We start from the raw sequence: 21,705 nt of genomic DNA, 5'->3' as shown, positions 1-21,705 counted from the left end.
CCTGTGACACACGTCCCAGAATGCTAACACCTGCTGCCTCAGAGACATGTGTGGGAAGACTAGGACATGGTGGCACAGCAGTTTAGATGTTGGATGTCTGATCAGAAGGATGTGAGTTCAAATCCCAGCACTGCCAAGCTGCCACTGTTGGGTCCTCGAGCAAGGCCCTTAACCCTCTCTGCTCAGTTGTATGAATGAGATAATTGTAAATCGCTCTGCAAATAGGGCGTCTGCCAAAATGCTGTAATGTAATACGTGTCACAGGGAAGAGTAACACTCTCAGAAAGTGCTATCCGCATTCTTCCACATACATGAGATGATTGTCTAGTGTTGCTGTGACTGACAGCGGAGAGAGAATACGCCCCTCCCACCCAGAGAGCACGGCCAGTTTTGCTCTCTTGGCTCCCGGGCACGGGCGGTTGTGAAAAACCACCTTTGTTTTTTTTAGGCTAAAATGTCCGAGTCAGCACGTGTAAAGAAAGTCAGGCGAGTTGATCTCTGTGCCGAGTGATTTCAAATTCCCCACCCACTTAACTGTTTCGCCTTTTTGTTGTAGTGCTTTTAAACGTCATTGTGGGTTTGTCTGCGAGAGAAGACGAGGAAGGAAAAGACGTTGGAACTGCTTACAGCCGTTAAATGACAACAGGAACTGACTTGATTCGCGGATGTTCCGCAACGTTAACTTGATTGACATTCCACAATGCTTTCATTTTTCTTCCACAATTCATTCTACATTGGGGTGTAAAGAGAAATAAAACGTTAGAAAGCAATTCACTTCAGGACGATCACAGGAACGCCACGTCATCAATCCCTCCACCCTGTTGTGGATTCGTTTCCTATAACGGCAACTCCCAAAGTGTTGAATTCCGTACTTATTGTATTGGTGTAGTTTCAGAACACTACTGGACGTAGGACAGAACCCTGAGGTACACCTTGTCTTGAAGCGAATGTCGTTTCCATTTGCTTTGCATAGACAGGTTTTTAACGTAATATGGACTGTCTTAGGGAAGCTAAACATGTACAGATGATACTACTGAGCTAAATAATGTTTTGTTGTTTTAATGAGTGTGTGATGACGTAGGAAGGAGGTTGGGACAACGTTAAACTACAACCTATAAGCTTCCGTTCCCTCATTAACATTATTAGCGACAATGCTCCATTGATAAATTGTCCCTTTAACCTTGTACAGAATGTCAATCTTATCAAACTGCAGGAATGTGCCGATGCTTTTCGTTGAAGTTTGAGGATTGTGGAATGAGTGGAGCTGTATTAGTCGTAGTCCATTGTAAGGTTAAGTAACTAATGAGTGACTTACAACTTCAGCTACTGACAGAGCTGAACAGGTCAAATTCCTGTCATTGGAAGTCTAATAAATGAAATAATGCTAACTAACTGAAAGTCCACTGAAATTGGTTTGTCTGTCTGACAGTACAGGCTTGGATGTCAGCCCAAGTGGCTACAGGCAGTTTGCTTTGAGTTTCGGTTTATGTTATGCTTGTGGTTTCTGTGCCTTTCTTCATAGAGCTGTGTCACGTTCAGGCGTGTCGAGGCAGATGGGGACTTCTGAGAAAGATTAGGAGGAAGCATGGGAAGTCAAGTGGCCGCTGCAGAGAGCCCGATCTGGGAGGATGAAGGAGGAATGTGGGCGGACCATGTCGGATGCCTTGAAGTATGTGCAACGAGTTTCGCTTCCCGCTCATCCTGTGCCATCTGTCATCACCTGTCAGGTAGAATAGGTGTTGCACTGAGCACTAAGACAGCACACACACCAAGGCTTTTCCTCAGACGGAGCTTGACAGGCTTTGGCACTACCGAGGCTGAAAGACGGCCAGATGAATCTGTACAGGAGTTTTGGGTGTTTGCTGGAGACCTGGGTGGCTGAGGGTTACCCGCCAGAACGCTCAAGCTCAGCAGAGGGTTTGGAAAAAAAACTGGACCCGAACGGCAGTGACTCCAGGTCTGCAGACTCCCTGAGACTCACAGGAGCTCCTATCAGGTCTGAATCTGAGGACTCTGGAGTGGAGCTGCCATCTGTGGTCAACCCTTTGACCTCCCAGCACTCTGTTCTGACCTCACAGGCCTCGCAGCTTGGCGAGGATGTCTCACGACCGTCATCTTCCTCGCCGGCTCTTTCTCAGTGCTCCTCGTCCTCATCATTTTTCTCAGCAGCGCGGAAGGAAAGTTTAAAACCGTCTGAAACAGTCGGGCTGAAGGTGGAGGAGGCATTGCGGAGAACAGAGCCAGCCTGGAGGAGAAGCGTGGATGGTAGCCATCGACGTCGGTGTAACACAGCTTCAATATCCAGCGGTTCTCTTAAACACTCGATGCGCTCCAGAGTTGGAAGCGTTGGGCCAGGAAGGCCTTACATACAACCCGCTGATGAGCAGAGATCGTCAGAAGCTCTCAGAGTAACACACACACCGCAACAGCCTGCTGTCAGTAACAGAGAAGCGGTAATAATCATCTTTATTTATAAAGCACTTCATTTTGAGTCATTTGTTCAATCTAGATTCAAAAGAGTAAGCCTAGAATTCATGGACTATAAATCTATGAAGAGCTTCAGGTCATTTTGTTCAACCTTCCAGTGTTAATCAGAGTGGAGGGTGCGACTCAGCTCCGACGGATGTTGCGTCGGGTTTAAATGTTTAAATGTAATGCACTTCACATGGTGCGATTCACACCATTGCTGTATCTATAGCACAAGATACTCTGTACGATATTACTGTCGTGGAAAGTCCATGTTTACAAATTTAATGTTTAAAGCAGAACCATATTACTATATGATCCTCATGACCTACATGTTTATTTTTTTCTACAATTCTGCCTTCAAACTTCGGGAGGCGGAGCTTAAAGGAATGGTATTCAAGTGTCACGTATTGGAAAAGCATGTTTGGCGGTTGAAATTTTTTTCCTGCTTTGCATTGTCACTAGAGTCACAGTATGAGTCTACCTCAGCTAAAATCCAAATATGACCAAACCTTCATAACAGCGTCATTTAGCTGCGCATTAAAACACTTTCAGAGCGCAGGGTCAGCCATGATACAGCGCCCCCTGGAGCAGAGAGGGTTAAGGGCCTTGCTCAAGGGCCCAACAGTGGCAGCTTGGCAGCGCTGGGGCTTGAACCCCCGACCTTCTGATCAGTAACCCAGAGCCTTAACGTTCTGCTTTGAGGAGGCGGAGCCTAAAAGACAGACTGATACCAAATTGCATTTTTTTTTAAAAACTATTGCTGATTGCTGTTGTCCAAAATAGCTGTTACAGCATTGAGCTACCCAGTCAAGTTTAGTTCATGTTTATAGATGACAGTCAGTCCAGCTGTGTCCTGAACCACATCACTGGAGACCTGTAAGAGGTTTGAGGCAGACACACAAGATTTTGAGTGACACAGACTTCCATTATGTGTTGAACTTGTAGCTGTGGTGCAAAACTAAAGAAGCAACCACCAGACAGCAGCCATGTCTCGGCTGATCGACTACATTTGAGTTCCTTTAATAGCTTGAATGGCAAAATGATCGATAAAAGACATTTCATGAGAAGTGAAAAGATGGAACCATCCGAACTGTCTAAAGAGTAGCAGAGAGTACAAATCAGATTCAACAACCAGAACTGGTGTAAGATATCATATCATATCATATGGACTTGCCCGGATTCTTATTTTGAATTGATTATTCAGGATATGATTCAGTTTATAACGCAGTTACTGTATGATCTGCATATTAGTTCACGTTTAATTCCAAATATCATGTTCTGTATTATTGAGTGCAAAAATTCACTCTCCAGGACTGATATCCATGATAGCCATAACTCATGATTCATCGCCTGAGATCATTCACATGAAAGCCAACAATACAACTCCTAACAACAACAACAACAACAAACAAACAAAAAGTCTATTATACGTTGAGCAATTATCACTTTCTAAAAATTCTATTAAATTCAATATTAGAAATAACTAATAGTTGAAATGAGTTCAAATCCTGTCTAAGATTCAATATGAGAAAAATTTTCAAGGATTTTATGAAAACCGTCTTAGACGATTTTGACGTCTCAGCCTATAAACAAAAAAATTCTAGCGAGGTCAGGATATTTAGCGAAAATGAATGCTGGAATACTGTGAGATAGATTGAGAAAACATCCAAAAACACTTTTCCAAGATTAGAATTTTCCATTATGGGAATACCATTCCTTTAATTTCCGTTTTTCCCCTTTATACGCAAATAATCTGGGTGTACAGTATGACTTTTTTTTTTTTTTTTTTTTCATACCTGTATAATTCAGGCAGGATTAAAAACAAAGAACAAAATACAACTTATGTACCACAATAAGGAAGACTAACTGAGACCAATCTCAGAAAGATTGATCTCTTTAGCACCATAAAGGATTTCTCTGGTTTTGTCGCACTGACCATGATCGATCAGCGATAGGTAAATGATGCGAGAACTCGTGTCACCAAATGAGCAGCAGTTTCACTCATTTTCTTCTTTTCTCTCTCTTATAAGCCCAGATAATGAGCTGATCACCTCTCACACACTTCACTAAGGCAGTAAATACTGTACATAACACACACCCACTTACACACACACTCCCACCTTTACTACAGTCACGTTCGTCATTGAGCTGTTCTCCTCCACGGTCGATGCGAACCAGTCGGTTCAGGTGTGTTAAACTGGAACAGCGCCAGAGGGAAGTGCATCAGCAGGAATGTGGAGGCGGTTAGAATGCGGCTACTGATAGCGGCCCGTGTAGGACGACGTAGCTCAATACCAGAGTGTTAGGTAGAGGTGCGTGCTGGGGAAGTTTCAGAAAGGCTAGCTCACGAACTAGCATTATAGCAAACACTGAAACACCAACATGCTAAAATATAAACCGTCATTATAGCAAAGAAGTAACTCAAGAACTAGCAACAGTACGACAAAGTTAAACATAAACTACACACTCAGAAAGGATGTGTTAATATCCTACACACCTTTTCTGTTATTACTATTTCAACATACAACCCCAATTCCGAAAAAGTTGGACAGTGTGGAAAATGCTAATAAAAATAAAGAGGAGTGATTTGTAAATGTACTTTGACTTGTATTTAAACAAACAAGACAAAAAAACGTATAAAGATTTGAATTATTTGATGTTTTAGCTAATCAACTGCATAGTTTTTTATGTTTTAAGATAAACGTTTATTTTGCAATTGATGCAAGCGACACGTTGAAATAAGTTGGGACGGGGCAATTTAGGACTAATAGCGATGTGAGAAGTTGAAATAAGAAGGTGATGTGAAACAGGTGAGGCGATCGTCTAATCAGAGTATATAAGGAGCCTCCAAAAAAAGCCTAGTCCTTCAAGAGCAAGGATGGGTCGAGGATCAGCGATCCGCCAACACTTTGAGAACAAAATTCCCCAAAGACAAATCGGTAGGATTTTGGGCGTTTCACCTTCTACAGTGCAGAATATAATTAAAACATTCAAGGAATCCGGTCAAATCTCGGTGCGTAAAGGGCAAGGCAGAAAACCGCTTCTGAATGCACGTGATCTCCGATCCTTCAGACGTCACTGTCTTAAAAACCGTCATGAGTCTGTAATAGAGATCCTGACATGGGCTCGGGAATACTTTGGTAAACCTTTGTCAGTCGACACCATTCGCCGCTGCATCCACAGACGCAAGTTAAGGCTTTACTGTGCAAAGCAGAAGCCGTACATCAACACTGTCCAGAAGCTCCGCCCACTTCTCTGGGCTCGGTCTCATCTGAGATGGACAGTAGCACAGTGGAATCGTGTTTTGTTGTCCGACGAGTCGACATTTCAAATTGAGAATGTGTGGCGCATTATGAAGTGCAAAATAAGGCAGCAAAGGAACTGTACAGTTGCGCAGCTGAAGAAATGTGTAATGAATGAAAAGGGAAAATCCCGCTGGCTAAAGTTAACCAACTGATGTCTTCACTCAGCGTCCAAATGCTTGATAAGTGTTATGTTGTGATGTTACACGGTCGACTAAACAGTCGACTGTCCCAACTTTTTTGGAGCGTGTTGCAGTCATCAGATTTGAAATGAGTGTGTTTTTTCAAGAAATAAATTAAATTCACAAAGTCAAACATCAAATAATGTGTTAATAATGTGTTTTCAATATAGTACAGGGTGAACTGAATTTTCAAACAAGTCTTTTTGTTCGTTTTGTTTGCATTTTCCACACTGACCCAACTTTTTCGGAATCAGGGTTGTGTGAAATTATCCAATAAACGTGTTCCAAAAAGGAAAAAAATTTCAAACGAGTGACCAACACGAGTAAAATTATTGTTCAATCACGTTGCGGACTGTATGACAGACAGACAGACAGACAGACAGATAGACAGACTTTATTGATCCCACTAGGGAAATTGTTAAATGCAGTGGGGGAAAAAGTATTTGATCCCCTGCTGATTTTGTACGTTTGCCCACTGACAAAGAAATGATCCGTCTATAACTTTAATGATAGATTTATTTGAACAGTGAGAGACAGAATAACAACAAAAAAATCCAGAAAAACGCATGTCAAAAATGTTATAAATTGATTTGCATTTTAATGAGGGAAATAAGTATTTGACCCCTCTGCAAAACATGACTTAGTACTTGGTGGAAAAACCCTTGTTGGCAATCACAGAGGTCAGACGTTTCTTGTAGTTGGCCACCAGGTTTGCACACATCTCAGGAGGGAGTTTGTCCCACTCCTCTTTGCAGATCTTCTCCAAGTCATTAAGGTTTCGAGGCTGACGTTTGGCAACTCGAACCTTCAGCTCTCTCCACAGATTTTCTATGGGATTAAGGTCTGGAGACTGGCTAGGTCACTCCAGGACCTTAATGTGCTACTTCTTGAGCCACTCCTTTGTTGCCTTGGCCGTGTGTTTTGGGTCAATGTCATGCTGGAATACCCATCCACGACCCATTTTCAATGCCCTATCTGAGGGAAGGAGGTTTTCACCCAAGATTTGACGGTACATGGCCCCGTCCATCGTCCCTTTGATGCGGTGAAGTTGTCCTGTCCCCTTAGCAGAGAAACACCCCCAAAGCATAATGTTTCCACCTCCATGTTTGACGGTGGGGATGGTGTTCTTGCGGCCATAGGCAGCATTCCTCCTCCTCCAAACACGGCGAGTTGAGTTGATGCCAAAGAGCTCCATTTTGGTCTCATCTGACCACAACACTTTCACCCAGTTGTCCTCTGAATCATTCAGATGTTCACTGGCAAACTTCAGACGGGCATGTATATGTGCTTTCTTGAGCAGCGGACCTTGCGCGCGCTGCAGGATTTCAGTCCTTCACGTCGTAGTGTGTTACCAATTGTTTTCTTGGTGACTATGGTCCCAGCTGCCTTGAGATCATTGACAAGATCCTCCCGTGTAGTTCTGGGCTGATTCCTCACTGTTCTCATGATCAATGCAACTCCACGAGGTGAGATCTTGCATGGAGCCCCAGGCCGAAGGAGATTGACAGTTCTTTTGTGCTTCTTCCATTTGCGAATAATCGCACCAACTGTTGTCACCTTCTCACCAAGCTGCTTGGCAATGGTCTTGTAGCCCATTCCAGACTTGTGTAGGTCTACAGTCTTGTCCCTGACATCCTTGGAGAGCTCTTTGGTCTTGGCCATGGTGGAGAGTTTGGAATCTGATTGATTGATTGCTTCTGTGGACAGGTGTCTTTTATACAGGTAACAAACTGATATTAGGAGAACTCCCTTTAAGAGTGTGCTCCTAATCTCAGCTCGTTACCTGGATAAAAGATACCTGGGAGCCAGAAATCTTTCTGATTGAGAGGGGGTCAAATACTTTTTTCCCTCATTAAAATGCAAATGAATTTATAAAATTTTTGACATGCGTTTTTCTGGATTTTTTTGTTGTTATTCTGTCTCTCACTGTTCAAATACAACTACCATTAAAATTATAGACTGATCATTTCTTTGTCAGTGGGCAAACGTACAAAATCAGCAGGGGATCAAATACTTTTTTCCCTCACTGTAGTTATAGTAAACAGGCTAACTCTAAAAGTAGTGTGAAAGTAAGCTAGCATTATAGTAAACAGACTAGTTCAGGAACTAGCATTATGATAAACACTGAAATGCAAACATGCTAAAATATAAGCTGTCATTATAGTAACGAAGTAAAACAAGAAGTAAACAAAGTAAACCATAAACTAGCTTTATAGTAAGCAGGCTAACTCTAAAACTAGCGTTAAAGTTAACTAGTATCATCATAAAGTGGCTAATTCAAGAACTAGCATTATGATAAACACTGAAACACAAATTAGACTTGTAATCAACGTTCTAAATGATCAACTACTTCATAGTAAACAAGTAAAAACACAAACCAGCATTACAGTAAACAGAGTACCTCAAGAATTAGCATTATAATCGTTCTGCTTAGATTTAAATTTTATTATAGTATATATGCTAATTTAAGAGTTAGCATTACAGTAAAACAAGCTAAAATATCAACCAGAACTACAGTAAACTATAGTGAATGAGCATGAAAATATACCGGCTATCCAAAAATTAGCCCTAATGGTGACACAGACTTGAAATGAATTAACAATTGAAATGAACAGGCTACAAAAATCAGGCTAGTTCAAGACCTAGCATTCTAGTAAACAGGCTAAAAAGCAGTTTTAATGAAAAGAGGCTAAAACAAACAATAGGCTAAATAAACAGTGGGCTAAAAGAAAAACTAGCATTATAGTAAACAGGTTTAAATATAAACTAGTATTATATTGTATATATCTTAAATATTCTGTCCATTATACAGCTATTTTACCAGACAGAGTCATTTCAGTAAAACAAGCAGGATCATCTTGTAAAGACTGGGGAAAACATTAGATGTTAAACTCTGAACAAATAGATGAATAATTTATACAATTTTCTAACAGCACTCTCAAAAGTACCTGAAGTATTTAATAAGAAACATCGAAAGTACTGAAATAAGTAATAATGTAATAAATTGTACGTCTGTGTGTGTTAGCAGGCTGCATGTGCCACTGGGCCTGAGTGGGACCATCTGCCCCCTGGGTTTCTCTACCTGGAGCAGATGTGCCGGATGCTGGAGGAGATCGCCCGGCTGCAGAGGGAGAACCACAACCTCCAGCTGGTGATAAAGAACAACCGAGACGAGACGGGAGAGACGGAGATGAAGGTGAGAGTGTCCAGGACGTTTATTAGCATTGTTGCAGTTAGAACAGGATTGTTTTTAAGTAGCACACTAACTCATAGTCACGGCATTCCTGTGGTCATGTATAAATAAACGGCGTCTCATTGATGACGCGCCCTTTACAACTGGATTATTTTCCACCATTGCTGATGGTGACGGACTCATCCGAGTCAGCCACAACTATCTGTTAATATAGTGGTGCAGCGGTATTAAAGCCTTATTTGATCCCTACGAAAGAAAGTAATGCGGCGGCGCTTTAGAACCGTAAGTCTGTCTAGCTCTCTCTCCTCGTCATCTGTACACTCTGCTCAAACAGGTTCAACTTTAATGCTAATACCGCCGTCTGTGCCATCGCGCTCGTCATCCCATAGATCTCTAACTAGCCGAGCCGGGTCTCTGCCTTTACTCAGCTGCATCGCATTCTGGAGCTTTGAGTCCGATGTTTGCGTCAGGTCCATTTCCACTACTTCCAAGCTGAGTTTCTCATTAATGTGATGAACCGATGTGTGTCTGTGGGCACGGTGGTTTAGCGGTTAGCACATCTGCCTCGCACCTCCGGGGGTTTGGGGGTTCAAATCCCGCCTCCACCCTATGTGCGTGGAGCTTGCATGTTCTCCGCATGCTTCGGGGGTTTCCTCCTGCTACTCCGGTTTCCTCCACCAGTCCACAGGCATGCATTGTGGGCTGATTGGTGTTTCCAAAATGTCCATAGAGTGTGAATATGTGTGTGATCGTGCCCTGCGATGGGTTTGCACCCTGTCCTGGGTGTGTACCCCACCTTGTGCCTCGAGTTTCCTGGGTTAGGCTCCAGGCTCAACAGCAACCCTGTGTAGAGTATGTGGTACGGAAAATGGATGGAAATGTGTCTAAAAACAAGAAATAAAGACAAAACAACACAGATTCAAGAGATAGTTACAGTTACATTTATATAGCGCTTTTCTAGACACTCAAAACGCTTTACATAGTATAACGGGTGTGGGGGTGTCTCCTCAACCACCACTAGTGTGTAGCATCCACCTGGATGATGCTACGGCAGCCATAGTGTGCCAGAATTGAGTGCAAATTCTGCTATCCTGCAGACTTTCCTGTAGTGTTACAAAGCACTGACACTGGAGACTCCTTTCATAAATGTTGACAATTACATGATCTCCCAACAGAAAACATCACTATAGAAATGGCATTTTTCTTTGTTAAATAGCAACAGATCCATCTCAATACGTTCCATAGTTAGGCTTGGATTGTATCGGACATCCACCAACTAAGTACGTCAATGAGCTGTTGCTATAGAAACGACAACGCGTTTAAAACTAGGGAAAGACTATAAACCTGTGGTTTGCTACTTCTTGAGATTTGTGAATTCCACAGTCTGTGGTGTAATATCCAGTAATGTACCTTCCTTAAATGAGTTACAGTTTCCTAACATTTCTTCTGAGTTTGTACATAAAATAAACCCAGCACCGCCCAACTAACACTACCATAAATCCGTATCCCAGCTGACCTAACACCTCAACAAATTACCGGTTACCGCGCGTCTACAGCACAACTATTATTATCCGTAATTATGCCGTTTTGAGCCTCGCCGAATTTCACAATTCGGTGACATCAGAAAGTCTTTTCAGCACTGTTTCCTCTCTGCATTTTCTTTTGCTTGTGTCATCTCGGTGAGATCCTTGTTTTTGTTAAAACTCATTAGCTGCTAAGCAACTAAGCTAAATGACCCGAGTCATTTAAATAACCAGAGAGACAGGCGGGTAGCTGGCGTTAATAAGGGCGCATACTTGTGTTGAATAAGTCTTTTGATTCATGTGAGCAGTATTTACGTTAACCAAAGACTTTTGCGAAATGAGACGTTTGCGAAAACTGCGTTGGTTTTAAAGCTATGATCTAAAGCTAAGATATATATGTGTATACCTAAATCTACATGTATTGGTTTATATTCTGCTTTTGTGTGTGTTTTTGAGTTAACTCAAATGATTTGTGAATTATTGGCTTTATCCTAAATGTTCTAGAAAGTATTTGTGTTAACCTAAGTAGTTAGATTTGGGTATTATCTGTACTAACCCAAATGTCTTGGTTTGCGTAGTATATCTGTTACTTAGATAGTTAGATTTGGGTAGTATTTGTGCTAACCATAATGTTTTAAATGCTGTACTATTTGGTGCTAATCTTGTTTTTTTTTTGGTCGGTGTAGTATTTGTGCAATGTTTGTGTTCTTTATAGTTTTGGGTAGTATTGGTGCTAACCCAAAGGTCGTGATTTGTGTAGTACTTGTGTGCACGTTAATGTATTAATGTGTTATATCATGTTGTACATATCTGAGATTTGGAGTGTGTTGGGAAGAAACTAAGTGCATTAGTGTGTTAGTCTCGACCGCCCTAACGCACAGTGTGAATTTGGTGAAGATCTCAGAACATCAGATTTTTCACTGTAAAAAATGGTAAGGGTTTTTTTATTAGTTACGGTTTTAGGGCAAAAAAAAAAAATGTTTCTGATTTGTACCAAATTCACACCGTGCGTCAGAGCGATCAAGACTAACACGGGAATGCACTTAGTTTCATAATATCACTCTCAAAAACTGATATCTGAGCCTCTCATTTACAATATATTACGATCAATAACATATACAGGTTTGGGACGGACACAGATTTAAACATTAACTGTTCAACCTCAGTTAAAATACACATGCAGTGCATGAGTTTGAATGGAAATATATCTATTTTGTCTACTGTACTTACTATACTGTAGCTATTTTATCTACTATACTGTGCTGTACTATACTGTACTGTACTGTACAATGCTATACTATAGCTCAGCTTCGGAGCGTGTTAGCAAGAAACTAAGTGCATTAGTGTGTTAGTCTTGACCACCCTAACGCACAATGCGAATTTGGTGAAGATCTCAGAATGTCACATATTTCAAACCGTGAGTCAGAACGAACAAGACTAACACGGGAATGCACTTAGTTTCACAATATCGCTCTCAAAAACTGAGATCTGAGCCTCTCATTCCCAATATATTACATTCAATTACATATACAGGTTTGGGGTGCACAAATTTAAACAGTCACTATTTGATATCAGTTAAAGTACACGTGCAGTACATAAATTTGAATGGAAATATATGTATTTTATCTGCTATGATATGCTATACTATACTATAATATACGACACCATACCGCGTTATATTATGTAGTATGTGTGTACAGTATTAGGCAAATTTGAAATCTTTTCATTTTTCTTAAACAAGGCTTTGATGTTTTTGATACTGGTTTTGATTCTTATTTGTGCTAACCAGTGTTTTGGTCTGTACAGTATTTGTCGTAGCCTATCTTCGATTAGTGTTTGTATTATTCAGGGCTTTGATATACTATATATATATATGTTATGTCTGATGTGTGCAGTATTTAGTATCTTTAATATTCATTTGAACTGAAATTCTTTGCAGGCTGTCTGCAGGCAGAAAGCTGATATCGACTGCACAGACGGTGAGAAGCTTGACTTCCGGCATACCAAGAATAAACCAGGACGTTCTTCCGAGGCTTTCCGTCGAAGGAGCGTGTCTGATCCGTGGACTTTTATCAAACAACGAAGTAAGCATAACACAGCAGTATAACATTGATCACGTTTCAAAGAACATTATTAATTATGCTATAAATACAACACATTGCACTTATACTAAACTCATACAAAACAGTAAATAATGAAATACTTAACAATCATTTTAAGGACTAGGTTGTGAGTTCAGTAACAGTTAGGTCAATAAGCAAGACCATTACTCCTTAACCCTAACCCTAACCATAGATTCGAAGCTTTTATGAGGTTGTGTTTTATCTCCTGTAGGTAAATCTAAAGCCCGTCAAGCCGAGCACTTCCCATCCACACACGTTTTACTGGAACAGCCTGAAAACCCACAGTCGGTAAGAGAAAAGTCAGAGTTAATTTACGGAAAAAAAAAACCCCTCTGGTTTGGAAACTGGTTTGGTGTGTTTTGCAGTAGTGTTGTGTGCCAACATGTTGCAACGTGAGCACATGTACTGCAACATACTAAAACTTCATTCGCCCACCATCAATCTGTGCAGATCACGTTTGGCATTTCTTTGAGAACACATACAGGAAATGCTCAATGGCACGAATACATTAAAAATGGGTGGGGCGGGGGGAAAGGGGGGCGATATTCATGTCAATATTTCTCAAATTTTGCCTTACATTTGTTGATGATAATATAACTAATATACAGAATTTATATTCATTTAGAAAACCGAAGCATTCATAATGGTTGTCTCAGACTTTTGGATCCCACTGTATATATAAGAAACATTAATGTCAACCAAATCGATGCAAATCCTTTGAACAAAGCTCGGCTGTTTGCCCTATGCGCAGGATCGTCGTGTCACTAAAATGAATGTATTGTGTAGCTTTGTGTGTCGTAGCAATTGTTGTTCAAGCATTGTTTATCTGTTTGCTCATCCAGCCGGTTGAAACGGAGCAGCGGAAGGCGAGTAACAGCCTGAAACAGAAGATTAGCTCACTTAGATGGAATGAAAAGTCAAAACCAGCCAAGAGCAGCAGGTGAGATTTTGGCACACCCAAGATATCGTTTGACGTGCATTATTGAACATCGTCTGACCTACATTAGTGATTAAAAAGATGTTATCAGTGCAGTTTAAGTTGTCTTTTGTCCAAACTGATCTGCCTATTAAAGCGTCTTTTAATAAAATTATATAATTTATTATTTTATTTTTTTTAGCATTTTTTAATTTCTGCATTTTCAAGACTATAAGTTGCAGAGGGTTTTTTTTTTTTTTTTTTTTTTTTTTGTGGATGGATTTATTCCCGCAAAATACATGCAAAAATTCAATCCAAACATGTTTTGGGTGAAGTATCTTTTTAATTCTTCCTCGTTCATTCTTAATTTCCTCGTGAAACATGAAATTTAGAAAATAAGGTTGAACTGCAAAATGTCTGAAATTCTTACATTGAATGTAAAAAAAAGCCTAGTGTATTTTTTGCTGTGTACGCCTGTTTCAATTCCTGAGCGCACACACACCACAGTTCCATTATCGCACGTTGTTGCCATATGGCAACAATTACATTTGACCATTTAACAGAATACTGAAAATGTATGAACTCGTTTCAGTGACAAAAATATGTTAACTTATCTCAGATATTGTTTCATTTGTTTTCCTAAATACAGAAAATGAATCACATTTTAAGAGCCCTCCAATGATGACATTCACCATGCCGTATGATTGCAAAAAGGAAGCGCGAACAGTACTTCCTGGTCATGTGATACGGCATTTTTGGAAAATAATTTGTTTTGCATCATTGCCTAGCAACAATTTGGAGAAAAATTCCTTGTTGCCATATGGCAACACCATGCAATAAAGGGTTACCAAGAAACCAGAATACATAAACTCTTCTGTCCTGAAAACTTACTGACCTATAAAGTGCTGAGACTGGAGAATCCTTCCATATATGTTACATAAACGTCTCCTTAAAGAAAACGTATCGCCATGTCGACGATTAAATGCTTTTCTTTGTTAAATGACTAAACATTTGATTGATTTTTAATACGTTTATTATTAGTCTTAGACTATGTGGAGCATCCACCATACAAGTCCGTGTGTAAGTTACTACTGCACTAGTAAGAGTGCTTTATTATAAACCTCTGTTTCGCAGCTGAACTACTGTCAGAGCTGCTGTTAGAGAAAATTCACCACCACCAATCAGAATCAAAAATTCTAAAGTGCTGTGGTATTTAAGGTGTTGTAAAATATTATGGAGTGATTAGTGAGGCAGCTTTTTTTTTTTTTTTTTTTTTTTTTTTTTTTTTTTTAAAACATTGTATTTTTGGGTCAATTTCACTTTGGTTTCTGTTTTTTCTTAAGCTCACAAAATGAGAAAAAGAGGACACTCGGACAACTTTTCAACAACCGAAGAAAGACGACGCGGTTCTGACTCTCTATTCAGACGAGGACGTCACAAAAGAGTCAGCAAATCATAAACGGACACAGTGTGGACATTCTTTACACCTTACCTTGACCTGCCGTTTGCCTATGGATATTTATATTTGCTATAATCTTGCCTAAATCTCGGTTTACCTCTGGTATTTCTATCTTTTTCAATTTGTCAGGCTGGACGAAAGTGTTCTTTATAGTCCAGGAGAAGTGACTCTACATACTGTATATCTATTTCACAAAACACAACTCAATGCAAGGTAGAAATGAGAAACCGCCATGATGGTTCGAGACCACGGGCTCATTTACGACATTTCCAGCTAATGCTATGTGTACAGCTAATGCTAACTTCGAGTAATTTCATCCGAGACAAGAAATCCGAGGCCTGAATGTTAATGATGTGGCACAAATCCAAAAGGTGTTTCAGCATAGCATTCAGATTACATGATGTTTTTGGGTAAGGTTTAGAGCCTGGGTGGGGTCGGGTAGGCTCATACTGCACACTGTTTATACAGCCTGTTGATTCCAAAACTACACTCATATAAAGCTAAACAGTTAAGCCTTACGTTGGCTTGCCAGTATTTTAATGAATATTAAATAATGCATTAAGATAATCAAAGCACTTACAATGCCCTATATATTTACTGTACACTGTTATAAAGGAGTAAGTCTTTCATAAAGCAACTTAGAGAAAATAAAAACGTTAGCAAATCCGGGGTTTACACTTTAACATTAACTCAGGTAGGTCTAAGAAGCACCTTGAAATTTCTCAGGATTTGAGGAAATTGAATATATCGCAGTGTACATGATAGTAGGTATTGTATTATATTTTTATATTGTGGCGATGTCTTTTATATCGTGTGCTGCTAAATTATTAAGAATAGAAGAGAGGTGTCTGTCAATCTCTTTATCAGTGCAGCTCCTTGTTTAGGTGATATTTTCTCATGTGTTATATCACATGTTACAGCGTCATATTTTCAGTATTTTTCACATTATTTATGTTAAAAAAAAAAAGAAAAGAAAAGCCTGTATGTTTGCTTTGTCTTGTAATTTGTGCAATTTGTAACAGATGTACAGTATAAAGCTCTTATGGTTGTATAAATCTATGTTTATAGAAGCTATTTTGTCTGTGAATTTTGGCTTTGTTCGTCTCTGTATTTTTGTCACGTGAAACCTGGCTGTGATGTGCCTTGCATTGCTAAAGCCTTACTGATCCATCGTATCAAGGCCAGACGAAGCAAATGGTTTTGGCTCAATTCGTTTATTTGCTTTATTTTTCCCAGGAGAGAGGGGGAGACAAAGTCTCCTTGGCATTCCCATGTGAAGAGATGTCAATGACGAACACATCCAAACAAGATAAACAGGAACTTTAAGGGGAAAAGGATCAATCAGTTCGTACATAAAATACATTTACTCTGATATAACATTTCTCTTGGCTCCTTGCACAAGTGTCTCTTTCACTTCTTTAAAAGTCCAGACAGCAACCGTCTGCGCTAAATAGATCTATAGATAATATTTGCATTGGCAGGGTAAGTCGGAGGGCATTTTTGGAATAGTGGGGTCACTGGTTTTGTGGTTTTGTGGATTTGGTTCGAACAGTGCCACCTGGTGGACTGGTTTAGATCGACGTCTACATGATGCCGCAGGTCGAGAGCGGGTTAGCGATGTGACACGTGCAGGCCGATTGGCAGTACTGGCGCACCGTTTGGTAGCAGCTGCGGTCGGCATCTCCTCCCCATTGTACGGTCCCGCCAGGCTCAGACGGCAGGCGGCTCAGGATGCTGGTGTTGATGGCGAGCGCAGCCAAACCATAGTCGGTAAAGAGAACGGTCTCGCGGCGGCATGTGGGGCATGAGATGAACTTATACTTGGGGCAGGACTCGTACAGGATCTGCAAGCACTCCTCACACACCGAGTGCAAGCAGGACAGGATTCTCGGACGCTTCCCTGCAAAGTTGTACGTGTGCCCGCAAGTCGGGCAATCCAGTGGCTCACACGGCATCACCGGGCCCGAAGATGTCGAAGATGACGAGGAGGACGAGGTGGACGAAGAGCGCAGGACGTACTGGTTCACGATTACGTCATCCATCTTGTAGTGGAATTGGTGGTAGCATATCTCGCTGTTGCTAGCCTTGCGTTGGGCTAAATAGCTAGCTTCACGACGGAGGACTGGTGCTGGAGGTGATGCCAAAGGACGGGGGTTGACCATGGTGTTACAGTTCACCTCGACGGACAGGTCACTGCAGGCCTGGTTGACGATGACCTCGCCTTCACCTCCTCCATCCCAGGCTACACGGGGAGGAGGTGCGAAGCGAGGCTGAGTCACAGGAACAGGACATTCGCGTGGGAATTTCTCCGACTGGATGATCTTGACGGTATCCATTGGGATGCTCACAGGCTGGCGCCTCAGACAGGACATTCGCCCTGGAAAGAGTTGGATGATCTCTGCAGCTTTGTGTCTGTGTGTCTGGTGTTCAACACAACCCTGTGAATGGTGTCTTCGGTATAATCCAAGAAGGACACTCAGCCATTGCAGGGAACATGAGGACGCATGCTTTTGTCCATTGTTCTTCCAATGGCCACTCTTCTTGGTCTAGTGTAAATGGCTAAAGATTGATTACAGCGCTGAGACTTTAGCAGAGTTTAAGAGGCTAACACTGATAGATTTCAATGTCCAGTTATTTTAAAAGTCCAGTGACTTTATACCCTGTTTATTAATAATTTACTTGATATACCTACAAAAAATACTCTATATCCAGGTTTACAAAGAAATGCCTGAACACAGTATATAATATTTAACCACAACTGTATATACACAAATATATATATATATATATATATATATATATATATATATATATATATATATATATATATATATATATATGTATATGTATATGTATATATATATATAGCACCTATACAGAAAGTCCCTTTAAGAAGGTATATAATGTCTGAAATTGTAAGCTTGTTGAGTTTGGGTTGTAGTGTTCCCAAATTCGGTTGGACAGTAAAGTGGACAGTTGTGTCTACAGCAATGGCACAATTGAGCCGACCTCCTCTTAGGTCTGGGATTAAGTTCCTTCCACTTGAGGAGCTTTTTTGGATGCCTGGTTCTTGAGGCAATGGAAATACCTGGAAGGTTCTGTCCTTGTCTAAGAGAGCTTGGAATTCCTCAAGAGGTTTATGTGTATGAGGGTGTGGGTCCACTCTTGACCAGTCCAGGAATGTCCCAGGAGTCCAGCCAGATCTCGTCTATGCCCTGGGTTGTTATTTTAGGTTGTTTCTTTTCCTGTGACAAAGACAAAACCGTGATGGTTATATAGTCAGTTGAAATTAGCTATCTACTCCTGCTGGGAAAATCCAGCTTGGACTGACCGGCTGCTAAACTGGTCACAGATCAATTGGGTCAAACTGGTTAGACCATCTACATTGACAAGTTCTGGTAGAAAACAAACAGTTTCTGAATTAGTGCTACTAATGCATGCTACACCATAGACTAATTGTTTTAAAGAAAATAACACAACAGTAAGGCAATTAGAAAATCCCAAACTATTATTGATCAGTATACATAAGTGTGTATATGTGTTAGCAACTGATCTTGAGAATACTGGGTGTGAGGTGAGAATACACCCTGAATGGGATGCCAGTCCATCACAGGGCACCATGCACACACACACTGGCACACTCATTCACACCTAGAGACAATGTAGTGCAGCTAGTATGCCTACTAGCATGTTTTTGGGAGGTGGGAGGAAAACTGAGAACCTGGAGGATACCCATGCAGACATATGGAAAACACTGGAGAACGTGAGGCGACAATGTTACTTGCTGTGCCGCTGTGCCGCCCAGGTCATGTGATTCTGGCGGATTTCCTACAGCACCAAATCAGGACTTATCCGCCTCACCACGTTAAGTTTGAGAACAGCTCAAGGACAGTGCAACATCTTCCAAATGAGCATGCTGTTAAAAGATTTCAAACGATCAGCAAGACGGACTCTAGTTAATGAGAATTATCTATGTAAATTTATATAGTCGGTAAGCCCAACACCTTAACCAGGCAGGAGGCCTAAAATTTGCGCTCCTGTGGATAGCTCGGACTCTAGATGCAAGTTATCAGACGATGATGCTAGGATCTTGCAGCTTTGTTAAACAGAAGTAAAAAATGTTGCGGCAGGTTAGCATTTGTCAAACAGTAATTCACTAGAAACCAAAGAAACCAATTTTACTTTAATGATTTAGTGTAGACAACCAGTGGAGGGTGACCAGACGTCCTCTTTTTCGGACTTTAAAAAAGTGTCCGGCCGAGATTTCAAATTTTGAGAAAATGTCCGGGATTCGGCTTTAGTTTCACTATGATGTGCTTATGGTCTAATACTGCATCATGTGGGCGCACGTTTATATTGCTTTAACCCCTCTCTGTAATTCCCGCCTTATCATGCACCAATCGGTCCATTATAAAAGGCTCGCAGCAACTATTGGCCAAATTCCTGCCTCTCGACCATTAGCCTCCTTTTAGCGAACGCGCGTAGGCGAAGCGTTAATGTGTACAGCATCAAACAATTACTTGACAATAGCAGCAAATGACAGGTGTCCTGCGTCAAAACCATGCCCATGGCCATATAAGGTGATTGGCATGTCCAAAGTGTCCGTAGTGTATGAATGGGTGTGAATGTGTATGTGCCCTGCAATGGATTGGCACCCCATCTAGGGTATACTCCTCTCCCTGGGATCGGCTCCAGGTTCCTCGTAACCCTGTAGGATAAGCGGTATAGAAAATGGATGGATGGATGGATGGATATACGATGCTAATAGTGTGTCTTTTTCAGTGTATTAAAGTTTGCATTCATGGTAACACTGCTTTGAACACGATTACACCCCACCTACCCAAATAAAAAAGGTGTTCTCTTTTTGGAAAACCAGAATATGGGGGTTCAAATCCCGCCTCCACCCAGTTTGCACGTTCTCCCTGTGCTTTGGGGGTTTTCTCCGGGTACTCCGGTTTCCTCCCCCAGTCCAACGACATGCATTGGCGTTTCCAAATTGTCTGTATTGTGTGTGATTGTGCCCTGAGATGGGTTGGCACCCTGTCCAGGGTGTCCCCTGCCTTGTGCCCCGAGTTCCCTGGGATAGGCTCCGGGCCCTTTGTTGGATAAGCAGCACAGAAACGGACAGATGGATGGAATTAGCATAGTCGTCCAATGTGGTTTCTGGAGAATGCCTAGCATTATAGTTAGCATCAAGGTCTGCTACTATCCACCAAAGTGCTAACTTCTGATCTCAAACCTAACTAGCATTTCTGTATAGGAATACTCTTCGCTGCATTTCTGCCCTTCCTTTTGCACAGTGTAAGCCCAAAATCACTAGACAGACCCACAAAGCTAATCTTAGACAGACTGAAAAACGAGCATGTGGTGTGTTTCTCTGTCAGCAGTCCTGCAGTGAACACAAGACTGACCTTGCTGCAGGACAACCTGTCCCAACCTTACAGAATACTATAACTGCCCAACAACTGAATGGATGCAGTTTGTAAAGCAAGCACGGAGGCAGATTGCAAAATTGACATCAGTGTGTAGGTTTGTAATGAGTCACAGCTTGGGAACAAAAGCGGTTTAGTCTGTGGTGTGACAAGCCAGATCTAGTCACCAGTGAAAAAGTCAGAGAATGTGCGTGTTTGTTTTGTTTTTTTAATGAGGACAGGAAGTACCGGGGAGAAGTGGCACATTTGCAGTGGGTGGATAGAGAGATGGAGATGGAGAGAGGTGACCTACATGAAGGATGAATAGTGGGAAGACATAAAAAAAACGAAAAGAGAGATGACGGGGGAGTGTGTGGTGGAGTGTGTGTGTGTGTGTGCACGGTTTCAGACAGAGCTGCTATTTTGGGGCTTTTTATCTTTTGTCAGTTTCAGAGCCGCGCCCCTCAACACTTCACGACGTCACACAGTCAGAACGAAACACCTTCTCCCAAAAAGTAACCATTCAATGCCTACACACACACACACACACACACACACCACAAACAAACTGACGATGGTCTGACTGTACACTACACTTTTTTTTTTTTCTTCAAAAGGTTAAATCCATCGCTGTAAAAGTTCTTCAGTTTGTCCCTTTGGATAGATAACATGACCACATGCTACTAATATCGCATTAGTTACTTTGCCCTATACTAAACCCTACAGCATTCTTTGGATTGTCTCTCTTGGGGAACCTTAAAGGTTTTATGTGGGTGAGGGTTGTATTATTTTACGAAAATATTACTACCTGTTACCAATATTGTTGGTATTCCATCACAATATACACTTTTACACTGTAATAAAAACCTATTCATTCTAGAACCCTAAAGGGATTTGGCTTTTTCCTTCAGAGGAAACTATTAGCCTTTTCAAGCCCAATTTTAGCACGGCTCCATCGGCTCCCGGTCCATTTTAGGACCCGGTTTAAGATTGTGTTTGCCTTTAAAACTCTTAACGATCAAGCTCCTTCTTATCTCGAAGATCTTTTACACTACATTCATCTAACAGATTTCTAAGATCTTCTCATGGGTTTCTTCTGTATGATAAAGATAATGAGTCTTTATTGA

At 41.2% G+C, this 21,705-nt stretch overlaps 2 protein-coding genes across 3 annotated transcripts; one reads left to right on the top strand and one right to left on the bottom strand.

Moving 5' to 3' along the window:
• The first annotated feature begins 1,600 nt into the window (after positions 1–1,600).
• On the top strand, positions 1,601–16,241 carry si:dkey-106l3.7 (uncharacterized). 2 transcript variants are annotated; one of them, XM_017489661.3, is made up of 6 exons: positions 1,601–2,453; positions 8,979–9,149; positions 12,609–12,753; positions 13,004–13,080; positions 13,635–13,732; positions 15,052–16,241. In XM_017489661.3, exons 1-6 carry the CDS (start codon positions 1,833–1,835, stop codon positions 15,119–15,121), a joined length of 1,182 nt encoding a protein of 393 aa, XP_017345150.1. In that variant the 5' UTR covers positions 1,601–1,832; the 3' UTR covers positions 15,122–16,241. The 2 variants fall into 2 exon arrangements, with proteins under 2 accessions (XP_017345150.1, XP_017345151.1); XM_017489662.3 differs by having other exon boundaries at positions 1,604–2,453; positions 8,982–9,149.
• Positions 16,242–16,365: 124 nt separating this feature from the next.
• Positions 16,366–17,924, bottom strand: rnf208 (ring finger protein 208). The gene has a single exon (XM_017489665.3). It carries the CDS (start codon positions 17,537–17,539, stop codon positions 16,751–16,753), a length of 789 nt encoding a protein of 262 aa, XP_017345154.1. The 5' UTR covers positions 17,540–17,924; the 3' UTR covers positions 16,366–16,750.
• Positions 17,925–21,705: the final 3,781 nt, after the last annotated feature.

Source organism: Ictalurus punctatus, chromosome 16 (genome assembly GCF_001660625.3).
Source record: "Ictalurus punctatus breed USDA103 chromosome 16, Coco_2.0, whole genome shotgun sequence".
Lineage (NCBI taxonomy): Eukaryota > Metazoa > Chordata > Actinopteri > Siluriformes > Ictaluridae > Ictalurus > Ictalurus punctatus.
This window is presented reverse-complemented; position numbering and strand designations above follow the sequence as displayed.